Genomic DNA, 13,451 nt, shown 5'->3' with positions numbered 1-13,451 from the left:
AACCAGGAGGGCTTCTATTGTAACACCCATGACACTTCCTGGGTGGGTAAAGCTCTCCACAAAGGTGAGAGCCATGGCTTTTATCTCTTGATCTCTAGAACCTAAACTAAAATAGGCATTCAGCTCATGGGTTTGGAATAAATGTTCAGAGCTGCTATTTTCATAATGTTATTTACAAGTTTCAAATTCTTTGTTTATTAGCTCAAATTATACTTCATGGTGTTATTTGAAAGGCCGCTAAAGTGTTCATCTTGTCAGAGTTAAATTTATCTTATTCTCTCGGAATAGTCAAAGTTTTTTAACCTTGTGTCCTCAAATTCCTCATCAATCAAATGGAGATTTTTAACACAAATGACTCACAGGGTATTATAAAAATTACAGCAAGTGAACCTGAAAGAAAATTGAAAAGGTGAAAAAGTATATGTCTGTCTAATGGTTTATGATTTTGAAAGATATGCTTCATTTTCCAGAAGTGGGAAAATATTTTTAAAATTTAATCTTTCCATATTTAATATGAAGAGTCCTACTAACACATACGGACTCATAGAAGACCACTCTGTCCTCCCAATTTCTGTATCCAATTCTTGAAATTCTTTAATCAGATATTAACCTTTTTACTTCATAACTAGACATAAAAGCACAAATGGTAAATTCTGAAGGGACTAGTTCATGTAAATAAACAGAATAAAAGCGTGAGCTCTTTCCTCAGAGCAGATTTGGATTAGAAGACCTAAGATATTCACAGAGAGTGAAGAAGAGGGGAAAGGAAGCAAAGAGAGAGGAGTTTACAGAAAACAAACTTTGCCTAGGGACGTTTGCTTACTTGTGGACTCAACTGTGGAAACTATTGACGTTTTGAGTGAGAGCCTTCAGCCATCTGTCCTGTAACACAGGACCTGCTCCAGACGGCCTCTGAGGGCTGAGGAAGAGAGGTGCCCTGCAGTGGAGTTAGGTCTTTCCTCTCATCACCTCTCCCTGCAACTGTAGCAGTCAAATCCCTTCAAAGGATTCTTTTGTCTTACACTAGACTTAGAGGAGACTTTTCTGGTCCCTCCTAGACCACACAAGAATATTAGCTACAATAGAATTTTCTAAAACTATTTTTTTTCTCCTGATCTAAAATTCAAGTGTCAGGTTGTACCATAGTCAGAGGCAAATAAAGACACTAAAGAAATATTTTTTAAAAGAATTAAATCTCCTTTTGTGAAGAAAACTGATTCTTGACACAAAAGACTCATTGCTTTGGTGTTATAAACCAGAGAGTAAACATCTCTGGGAACTGTATTCTTCCTAATTCAGCTTCCTACCCCAGGGTTTTTCTTTGTGAAACCCCAAACTTGGTTTTTGTTGTGGCAGCAGTACCACTTTTTAGGTAGGACTGGAGCATCGTTTCAAGGTGTTCCTCAGTTGACTTTGGCTTTGCTCCTAAATTGCCTCTCGTCACTTGCCCATCCCTTGTTTAAAATCTGGAGAAGCCAAGGCAGAATCGAAATCGTGGATGTGGGGATCAAAAGCTATGTGAAAAGTGTAGAGGCTTATTTGGTATTAGTATGTCCTGTAATCATGAGACCTTTACTTTGACAGGTATTTACCTCAATATATTGAGTGAAATAAGGGTCCCTCATTACAGGAAAGGAGAAAAGGCAGAGAGTGACTGTAATAGAGCACAGGAGGCCCAGGAGAGATAATTATGGAAGATAATAGACGTTAGTAAGGGGCTGGAAGAAACATTTTCCCTGGGTGATTGCCAACTGGCTTTGATTGAATAGATCACAAACCGAGTTTGCAGGAATATTTCCAAGTGTACAGACTGTATTATGGGAATGGCAAGCGTCCCGACAAAGTGGGTGAGGTCCTAATTGTTAACTCTCAAGATGGGCATTTTTGGTTAACAGTTCTTGCTGGTACTTTCCCTATGTTTAGTACAAGACAAAATGTAGGTTGTGATATACCGAGATGAGGACGCTGGCATCTAAGTCCAAGTTCAGAGGGTGAAGTACTTACCTCTTGTCTTCCTAATTGGGAGTGGCATGATTAAGGGGAAAGTTCTGAGGAATTCTGTTGTATCCCTTTTTCTTCTATTATTTTATCACCACAGAAGCTGCATTCAGCTGTAATTATTAAAAGTTCATGTCAATCGCAGAATACCTTCAATAGGCCAGCACTCTGCAATGACATCTGACATGACTACTGATTTGACACTACAAGTGATTTCAAAAGAGCATGCATATGCCCTTGAGGCTTAAGGCTTTGGGCCAAAGAATTTATCAAATTATAACATATATTGAATTTTAATTCTTTCTGGTAATTTGAATGCCTAAAAAAAAATGAATGAATGAATGAATGAATGAATGTGATTTTTAACAAGTTAGTCCTATGTACCCTAGAAAATAGAGGACTTCACAGTGAGTTAAGATTAAAGTCATTAAGGGCCTGCAGTGTCCTTACCTTCTATAAATAAGTGCCACCAGATGGAATTACTGATACCTAATATCTCTAATTAAGAATTTGTGGATCAAATACTTCTTGGTAGTAGTAACTTGACTGGAGAATTGTAGGGACTTGGAAAAAGTGTTTGTATAAGCAAAGAACTTCAGTGGTGAAAGAGACCTCAGGAATCCTTGGGTTACTCTGTCGTTTCACAGGTGAGAATATTGAAGCCAAGAACGTTCACATGACTCATTCAAAATCAGAAGGGCAGAAATAGAACACCAGACTCCCGACTCTTTATCCATATCAAATTATTACCTCCTAGGCTTTTTTCCTGATTCAAAACCCTGTGAAAATCTATGAAAATAACTAAAGCCAAAGCTAATTAAGAAAGTGATATTATCCGAATGAGAGCCTTGATGATAGTAGCCATGTTTATTCAGTTTTAATCCCCTAGTACTTAGCATAGTGCCTCACACATGCTAGCAAGCTCATACGGTCTTCAGTAAAGCAATAATTCTGTTCTGTAGAAAAGTAAATTCTTTGACATTGCCTAATCTTGCTGTGAGCATTTAATGTGTATGTCACTATTCCTCAGAATAGTTTCTTTGTGATTACTTATGATTAAAATCACCAAGAATAGGAAAAGATTCATTAGTTGTTTGCCAGAGTTAGAAAAACAAATTTCTATATTTTGGACCTTTGTCAAACCTGATTTATTTTGGGGGTTCCATGGCCTCTCCCCAAAAAGGATTTCATCCAAGATTGGTAATTACTTTGTTTTTCTTTTCAGATTTTGTATTGAGTAACCACTTGAGATTTGGTTTACATGCACGCAGATTGGCTTTTACGTGCTGAATTTGTTTTCTTTTATCGAAAGTTTTCTCTTGTTTACTTCACCAGCAAAATACAGTTATAAGATTGTGATTTAGGATTGTATCATGTACCACACCTCACACACTGAGACTGTGGAGAAAAAGCCTCAAGATGCTCATCACTAGAGAGTTCCCTTCCCTGCTAGGGAAATCCAGAAACCTCACAGAATACATTCTTTTTTTGTTTTTGTTTTTTGATAACAAGAAAAAGGTTCTGCAAAGTCTCATTCTTCTGTTATATACATCTCACTTCTAGTAAGTGTAGCAATACAGCTTATGGCTTTTTAGTGGGTATAGCGTACATTTCACAAATTTTGATTTTTTAGTGAGTTTAGTGTACATTTTACAACTTGTAATTTTTTTTATAGTTTTTGACATTTGAGTCTGCCAGAACTTCAGAGATATAGTCAATACAATTTTGTATGCATTGGAAAAACCATCAAATATAATTGAGGTCTTTGCCATATATTTCGATGACTCGATGCAATTATAAACCCTTAAACATTGAAAATAAATTTACTTTCAAAGATCCTAGACCCAGATGCAAGGTGTTTGTTTGTTTGTTTGTTTGTTTGTTTGTTTGTTACAAATCCGAAGCCTATAGCAGTCACTTAACTACAAATGAACTATACCAGGACTATGAATTTCATTTAGTTGTTTGAAAAACCTCATGAATGTTTACTGTATATACCTTAGATGAAAGTTAAAGATCTTATTCTCTTTCAACTAAGAAATGATAAAAGCTCATGCATATGGCTTTGTCCTTCTGTGTGTGTGCACGAATATTTTGGAATTCATTGCAATGACCATTCAGTATAACCATATGCAGTTGTGTCTGGCAAATTGTCAAGGTGTTGCTGGTGGAAAAAATGCATATCTTACTCATCATATAAGAAACAAATACAATGAAAGAATGTGCCTACTTGCAGGACAACATTAGGGTATTTGAGATTAAAAAAAAAATGGACTATCTGGAATGTATTTCCTGTTCAGGTGACAGTTATATGAGAGTCTATGTTACTTGTGGCTTAGCATTCTTGCCTAACTATAAGGAGGATGGTGGGATTATACATAGGTCCAGGCATTTTTATTTTAATAACACCTAAATAAGCCAACTGAAAAAAATAAAAATAAAAATATAAATAAAAAAAATAAAAATAAAAGTGGAAAAAGCTGATTGAAAATAATTTTAAAAGCAATATTATGGGAAAAAACAAAATAGGTATTTTTAGCATTTACCAAGTGCTTTCACACATGTTAATTCTTTGATCCTTGTTGCCCTGGTGAGACATGTGTGGCAGATTTGTCATCATCCTTGTTTTACCATTGAGACTCCCTAAGGCTGCACAGTTTTGTGTGGCAGAGCTGGGAATAGAATGAGCTCTTCCAATGACACATCCCCACTGTATGATACTGCCTTTCTGCGTTTCCTAAGAATGAGCAGTGATACCTTACTGATGACAGTGGTTATAATATGGCTGCAGCTCTGATAACGGATTGCTTCTTACCGAAGGCCAATTTCAGCCAGGGTCTTTGTCCTGGTCTTTTTTACTTCCTGGTCCTTTGGTTCTATTGCATGTACTCACAAAACCTCTCAGAATAATTCTAAAAATAATGCTCTCTACAAGCTGTCTATCTACCTGTCCGTCCATCCATCCATCCATCCAATCAGTAAACTAATTTGTGTATTTGCCTCTATTTTCGTAATTCATGGCCACCCTGTTTGTCTTCTCAGGTTGTGTATTTCAGACAGTTTGAGAGTGACTGTTACAGGGTGACAGTTGCTCTGGCCATTATCCATGTGTGTGATAAATTGCTTAGTAATCTTCACAGCACCATCATGCATACGTTGAAAGTGTTTAGGGCGTTATAACTTGGGAGAATTTCCAATCTTTCATAAATAACCATTAATCTGTCCCTTTTAACATTCAGCTTTCCACATCCGTTTCAAATTGTTCAGTGCTATTCCAGGAGTGCATTAAAGCTCCAATCCAGGTGGTATTACAGGGATAAATGAACCACGGGGAAAAGACACTCTGTCTTTCTCTTAAAGCAATTCTGTCTCTTTTTTACAAAGTTAGGAGCCAGGCAATTTGTGATTAAGATTTTTGTAAGCTATCCTCTGTAATTTTAAGCCATCCTTGTCTATGGGTTTAAAAGGCAGTTTTTGCTCTGCCGTACTAGCCTACATTCATGTTTTTCTTTACTACCAGCATAGTTAAAGTAGTTTTAATTCATTATGATTCACTGTGGATTCTTGTGGGAAAAAAAATGAAAAATAGTTATAACCCAAGGTCAGTTAGAAATAAATAAGTATCTGAGTATGAACATCATTTATATTTAGGATGTTCAGGAATTTCAGAGAAAGTTGTCAATAACTTTAAATTGACACATCTTTCTATAAGAAGCAATTTGCTTTTCAGGAAAAAAATGCCATTATTTTATGAATTATAATTTTAATATTTTGCTTTGTGTCTGCTTCAATTTATTTAATGAAAATTATAAAGGTGTATCTTTTCTTACCATATACAGCCAATCACCTCGTTTCTCAGGTTCCTTCCAAAGAAAATATTTTCATAAAAATGGCCCAACCTGTACTGTTAGACTTACACAAGGCCCATTGCACAATATAGAGAATAAATGCATATAAAGATAGCACCGTATGGTAAATCAGATGACACGTAACTGCGGAAGAGGAATGTTTTCAAGTTGACCTTGAAGTTGCTAAGGTATTCACAAGAACAAATATAAGACGGAAAGGTAATTAAAAGAAGACTCCCTATCTCTGGCATTTGTAATAGGCATAAAAGGAATGACAAGTTGATTATCTAACCCAGAATAAAATGCCCACATAGGAACATAAAGAAGAAAGAAATTCAGCTAGATGTCTCTCATCAAGGTTAGTAAAAATTTCATAGATAGATCAAAACATAAAGTGCACAAAATCATTGGCTTTGAAAATGGTTCATTTCATAGCTACAGTCTGCAGTTCCATCGAGGCGTAGGAGATTGACAGCTGCTCCACCCATTAGTATTAATGAATTATCAATGTACATCCCACACACATCCACCAGGGAACCAAAGACACCCCTCCTACACACTACTTTGTTTTTTAATCTTCCAAATGTTGTAGGATGGCTCTTCCCTTAGTAAGTGGAAAATCAGTGAATACAGCACTCATTATCTCCCGTTGCTAAAACTGACATCTCACAGGAATTAGTGAGGAAATGTAACTTTATTCATCTGCTAAGCTATGTTAAATTACCTCTCACTTCTTTGTCATCTAAGGGATGTCTGTGACCATTTAGGAAACTTAACATGCATTGCCAGGGTATTTCATTTAGGAAAAAAACGATTCACATTGACCCTGATGGTCTGCTTAGTGAAAATTTCTCCCTCTTGAGAGACCCCTGATACTGTCTTGAAATGCGGTAAGAAAGAACAATATGGTTTTTTATATAGTAACTATGTGTCCTGGTTTACTCCTAACAGTCCCAGTTGACACCTTTTATCCTGGTGTAGTTGTTGTTACTCACTACCCCCTCACCCCCAAAGATCCTACGTTCACCCTAGTTTTAGGACATTTCTTATACAGCCATGGCCCCTCCCTCCACTGTCTAGGACAGTTTTAGTTCCCATTTATGTCTTTCTGGTGAACGCTTGGCTCTACAAAGGAAGAAAGACGAAAAAGATGGGCCAGTCTGTCCACCCTCAGAAACTATAAAATGCATTGAAGTGTCTCCTACTCTTTCATTCTTTGTGCATTCGACCTTCTTTCTCTCTGTTCTGTGTGTCGCATTCTCCAACACACACTCTCTATGTAAAATGTCAGGGATAGATCAGCAGTTGTCACTATAAGAATGTTTTCATGTAGAAGCAGGCAGCTTGATGCATCTCAATACTTGTCTGTGTAAAAACAAAGTGTGACTTCTTTTATTCTTTTCAATGAGAAGGAAGTTAAGATCATACTATTCATTGACATGGGAATGCCAGATTGAGAAATACCTCAAATTACAAACGTTTATTAGGTGCTTACTATACATCCAGAATTCTGTTATATATAAAAAAAAAAAGTGACTAAGATGTTGTCTTGGGTCTCAAAACATTCATGGTCTAGTAATGGGGAAAACCACAAGGTAATAATTCCATGTGGCATATGTCCTACCGAAAGTATGCGAAGGTGCAGGGGGACACCGGGTGGGGCGGGTCAGATGTGGCTCTGCAGATTGAGGAAGGTTTTATAACAGAAGAGGGAATATGTGAACTGAGTTCTGGTAGTGAAATAGAATGAAAGTATCACCCTCTGTGAGGGGCTCCGTGTCAATTTTGTTCTGAGGAAATAAGTGACGGCCAACACACACCGTCACAAAAATGTCACCGATTCTCCCAAACTCTGCACTCCAGAGATTGAGACCTTTTGTCTGATGAAGAATGAGAATGGACAGTTTGTCATTCTTATAATACCCATAATTTGTCAATTGGTTGATACATCTTCAAATAGAGTTTTGGAGACCATTATAAAGCTCTTAGACCTTTCCCTTGCAAAATAGACTTAACTTCCTTTAGTAAGTAAGACCAGTCTCAGAGATCTTGTTTTACTTGTTTAAAACATTCACCCTTTCCTTTCCTCCTCTGAGCTTCCATCAGTATATGGTTCCCACCCACACACCCTTATATTTTATACTCAGGTGACTGCAGTGCATTTGTATATAAAGGTCTGGCTAGTTGTATCGTCCCCAAATATCATACTTATTTACTTGTATCTCAATGTCATACTTAAAATAAAGCACCATAAAGAACTCAATAAATACATTTAAATGGAAGGAATACTTCATTCTAACCTTATAATTACTGTGCTGTCATCACTCTTTAGTCTCCTACTTATCCCTCCTACTGGTTCCTTCCCACCTTCTACTTACACAGATTTCTATAAATTCTGTTTTACATCTTTATAAATTCTATGGTAGTCTTGCTCCAATGATTTCAAGTTTCTCCTCTATATGATCGCCATCTAAATCTGTGTTATCTGTTTGGATGGATTAAATAATCACTTCCATCCTTGACTTTTCCCCATAATCTTCTCTCCCTGTGTCTAATCCACAGGCAAGTCCCAAACACTGTGGTTCAATAATGTCCCTAGCACCTGTTTCTCCTTCTCCAGTCCCTCTTTCCTTACCATGATACCAGGTCTCTAATAATATTCTCACCTACAAGGTCATGCTCATCATACAAGCCAACTTGCACATCGATACCAGTTTTAAGTCTTCTAAAATACGTAGCCCCTTTACCGAGACCCCCTCACCAAGGATCATTTCAGATGTCATGGTCACACTGGTTCCTTGCTACCTTTAAGCCTTATTTCCCACTGTCCTTTATGAGTGTCATCTTGTGTAGAGAAACAGTGCAGAGCTCTGAAGTTAGAACATCTGAATTTGCTTTCTGATTCCGTAGCTTGCTAGCTAGCTCCATGATGGGCAAATCATTTAACTTTTCTGCATCTCATTTTCCTCACCTACAAAATAGGGGTAGTAGTTAGACCTACCACAAAGGATCGTTGTAAGAACTGAATGAAATGCTTGGAGCAGTGCCTAGCATACAGTAAGGGTTCATTAAGTATCAGCCATTGTCAGACTTCATTTAAAGGGAACTATTGGCATTTTCTATGCACATTCTGTAATTTTCTACCCCATGCCTTTCTCATACTATATTTTGTTTTCAGAATGTTCTCCTCCATGTTCCATCTCTGTTTGTTTAAATCCTACGCATTTTACATTCATGTGCTTCATGTGGCTCTTCGTATAGCTTTGAGGCAAACCCCCAAAACTTGGTCCTTCTAATTTTCATAGCCTCTCCTCTCTCTCTCTCAAACAGCAGTTAGCCCTTTCTACCTAGAATTATAATTGTGTGTGTGTGTGTGTGTATACACATAATTATAATATATATATATACACACACACACACACACACACACACACACACACACACACACACACTCTGAAAATATAGAGGAAAACAATTTTTTTATGAAGTTTTGCATTTTCCTCATAATTATAATATATATATATTATAATTATAATATATATATATATACACGTACTCTGAAAATATAGAGGAAAACAATTTTTTTATGAAGTTTTGCATTTTCCTCAGTGCCTAAGCAAATTAATATTAGATACTACCTTTGCTGAATAAATAAATGAATATTTTACTTGGTTACTTACCTTTTCCATGATATGCAAGTGCGAGGCGGTTTTAGAACCTTGCCAAAATTAATATCATCTCTTGGCTTGATCGTTTTGTTGGTCTCCTCTGTCCTAACAACCTCCCCCTTGTCTTTTCTCCCTCTTTCTACTGCACTTTCCCTCCCTCTTTTCCACTTCTCCCCTCTCTCTTTTTTTTCTCTTTATCTTCCACCTCTTTTTTTTTTTTTTTGCATTCAAAACTATGTTTTATTTTTAAAGTAATTGCATAGTCTGTTTTTATACTGTTATAGCCTGTGACAAAATAAAGGTTGTAAGGGGCCGATAAATGTTTAGGTCTCTTTTTTTGTGCAAAACTAAAGAATTCCGAAGAGTTGTAATCCTGGTTATGTTTCTTTTATAAATAATCTACAAATTCCCTAGCCCGTCATCTTGACCATTCCTCCTCATTTTTTTTTTTTTAAAATTCTGGATTCCCACTTTATAAAATTTTCTCTACACACTTTTAGCCAAGCTGTATGGGCGCAAGGGGAAACTGCTTTAAGAGGGAGATATTTTCTGATCATTTTTTGTTACTTTTCTTCTTCAAAAATAACAGAGCATGTAACATCCAATCATGCTAATACTTATCTGAGGTACTGAGAAGCAAGCAATTGTTAAACAGCAAATAAAAATAAGCTCAATTTCTGGACAAGAAGAAGTAATCTCATAGCAATTTTTAAATTACATGTTCTGATTGCTGCATGTTTTGAGTATAGTTTGTCTTTCTGGAAAAGGGTAACAATTTTAGGCTTAGTGTCATGAGACTTTTTAGAAGAGGAATTTGACCAAGAGTTTCCAAGAATAAATTCTTAAGTATTTTTTTGTCCATTTTGTGCTTAGGTTTTCCTTACTTTGTTAATTTCTTCCCTGTTTTCTCATTGCTATTTCGAGCTAAAATACTTTCCTCCAACATCTTAACTGGCCTCTTCCCTTAATCAGTATCTTATTTCTTTTCCTAAATCTTAAAATCATATAAAACATCATATCACGCTATGGTTTCCATTACCACACATCTTGAAATGTCTCTCTTGTTGGAGTAATGTTCTCATGACTTATGTTAATGATACCGATAGTAACCATGTAAATTGAATTCCTAATTAATTCTGAGCCTGCACAAAACCAGTGTGATCTACTGGTATTAATGAATATAAAATTGAAATAGAATATTGCTATTATTTCTATCTAGGACTTAGGGATATAAAAATTAACAAAATTGAATGGTAGCTTGGAAAGTCAAACTGTAATTCTTATTTTATAATCGTGATCTGAAACTACACATAAAGTTTAGCAGTTTTGAAACTTCTGCTTCCCATCTTGAGCCATAGTAAACTAATGCTTAAGGCTGGATACAACGTGTAAGTGATTCTGCGAGTCTCGAGTAACTATGTACCCAGTGTTATAGGATTATCATTTGTGGTGAATTTGTTCTCAACATTGGCTTTTTTTTTTTTCCTAATTTAGGGTAGAAATTTAGCATCTGGAGAGGTTGGATTTTTTCCGAGTGATGCTGTCAAGCCTTGCCCATGTGTAAGTATGAGTATTTTATTTCTTATATTTTGTTTTATTTTTGATGTTGTAATCAATTGTGTAAGAATTTACAGTGGATACTGGTCTGATCACTCATTAATTTTATTAATATTCTCTGGAGGGATCATATTATTTCATTTTTGAATGTTACAGCCAGTGTTACTAAAATTCAAAAATCATTGTGATTTGATTACCAGAAAATATTTCTAAAAGTTAAGAGAATATATGCAAGAAGAAAATTTAACTTAGTAGAATCTACAAAATTAAATTGTCTGTGAGGTTTTAGAAGGAATAACCAAAGTTATAGATTACATGCATTGTACACATTTCCCTTTTCCCACCAAGGTGAGAATAGTAGCGTATAATCTATTCCAAGTCACTTTGGGTTCCAAAGGTATATTACACTTCAACTACTGTGTTTGAAAGAATGCTAGGAAACATGAAAGTCACAGATTGTTCAGTCCAATCTCTATATACATTTAACTGTGCTTTAGTTTGTCATTACTGTTTATTTAATGTTATAATGACATTTTCTGAAAACATTAAACACCTTAGGTGGATATAAGGAGAATGGATGAGTATTTACTGAAATATTATTATGGATGACTATAACACAAAATATACTCTCTGGTGGTTTATGAGATTTATAAATTTCTGTTTAGAGTGACATTATTTTATCATCATAATTTGGTGTTTAGGGTGGATTTTTCTGTGCAACTTTTTCAGTTCTTGACTCTAGATAAATGAAATTTCTTTACTAATGTAATGGAGTTGATGGTTTGGGAAAAATAACCTCCTTAATCTATCTTCCTCCCTTACTATATTTCAATCCTTCCTGGATTTCTAAACTGGAGAATCTTTTTAATATTATAAATGTTATTGTCTGCCATTCTTGATTTTAGAATATAGTCTGTAGAATAATTGATTCCACTCATTCAAGCTTAATTTCAAAAGCAAAGGGAATCAAAAAGCACTTGCTGTTCTATTGATTCTGTGATCTAATGTCACATATTTTTTATGTTATAACCTTTAAAATTTCAAGTTGGCTTATTTAATTAGATAAGCAAAAATGATTGTTTAGCTAGCTTTCTGTCAAAAAGCAAGGGTCAAGCTTTCTACGCTTAAATCAGTGATATTTATATGTAGGCAGGTGGTAGGAGATTATACATTCTAATGTGAAGATGTTGGGAACCTAAAGACATCAAATGAAACTCATAATAAAATAAAGTAACATGCAAAAAAAAAATAATAAGCATTTCATATACCAAGTACTGTTTTGTTTTTACAGTCTCTTGAATATGGCATAAAATGAGCATTTGAAGTTTTATTTTAGAAACCGTCTGGCATATTACATATTTTATAAATTTTTGTTGTATGAATGAACAAAGGGGTGAAAAAACAAATGAAAGTTTCTAGCTGAATGTAGGTAATTAATAATGGTAGATATTAATTAAATCAGCTTGTGGGATCGTATTGGATGGTATTTGGTGACCCAGTTAGTTACTAGAAGGAGAAATATGTTCAGAATTTTAAGCTGACAAAGAGTCATAGAGGAATGCATAATTATGGGTAGGACTACTAACTCAATGCGATTGTTTTTATAGCTTAAAGTTAATAAATAACTATTAAAATTTTACTGCTTGATGAAATCTGAGATTTGTTGTTGGCTATAGGATACGTTAGGTGGAGGGAGATAGAAGGAGGGGAGATTGGAGTGCAAAATAGGCGGAAAGAGTTTAGAAGATGCTCTCTCTTTTGACCCCTGGGACTAACTGCTTATCAGGGGTCCATGAGCAGCACGGAATATTCCATCATTAGCTCAAAAATGATTCTCCTTCATATGCTGTGCCAGTCTCTTCAAAAGTTCTGAGATGTACAGATAGGAACCTGGAACTGTGGAGGAACATAAATGAGACAATTTCTTTGAGGCAGTCTGGTGACTGCAGACAAAGCCTGGAGTTTTGCACAGCACAGTGCAAACTCCGGTATCAATCTGTGAATCCAGAAGCCCTTAGGGTGAGCAAGACGACAACCGGAAGAAGATACACCTATGTTCATCTTGCGTCTGGGTTGAGAAGAAAAAACAAAACAGTCTCCCCTAAGATTTCTTAACTTTAGACCCGAAATGACTCAGATATGAGGCTGGAATTCATACTAGCTCTGTGACTGAATAATTCTAAGCTAAGTGAAGAGAAAGTTCACTTCTAACTGTCCCATCTAACTTTTATAAGATGTACTTCAGGAAGAAGCATGTATCTTACATATATTCTTTCACATGCATGCTATATTCCCAATGAAATATTTTTTTTAAAACTGTCTGTCCATAGCAGACTTTTCACAATGTACACTGCCTATGATGAAGGCAGAAAAAGGCGTT

General features: G+C 35.7%; 1 protein-coding gene across 2 annotated transcripts in view; it reads left to right on the top strand.

Moving 5' to 3' along the window:
* Positions 1-13,451, top strand: part of VAV3 (vav guanine nucleotide exchange factor 3) — a 310,644-nt gene that overhangs the window by 267,056 nt on the left and 30,137 nt on the right. For both annotated transcript variants that reach the window (XM_039841025.1, XM_039841026.1), the window contains one exon: positions 11,009-11,074. In XM_039841025.1, the coding sequence (XP_039696959.1) occupies positions 11,009-11,074 (66 nt within the window). The remainder of the gene's footprint in view (positions 1-11,008; positions 11,075-13,451) is intronic.

The sequence above is a fragment of the Pteropus medius genome, unplaced genomic scaffold (genome assembly GCF_902729225.1).
Source record: "Pteropus medius unplaced genomic scaffold, Ma_sr-lr_union100, whole genome shotgun sequence".
Classification (NCBI taxonomy): Eukaryota; Metazoa; Chordata; class Mammalia; order Chiroptera; family Pteropodidae; genus Pteropus; species Pteropus medius.
This window is presented reverse-complemented; position numbering and strand designations above follow the sequence as displayed.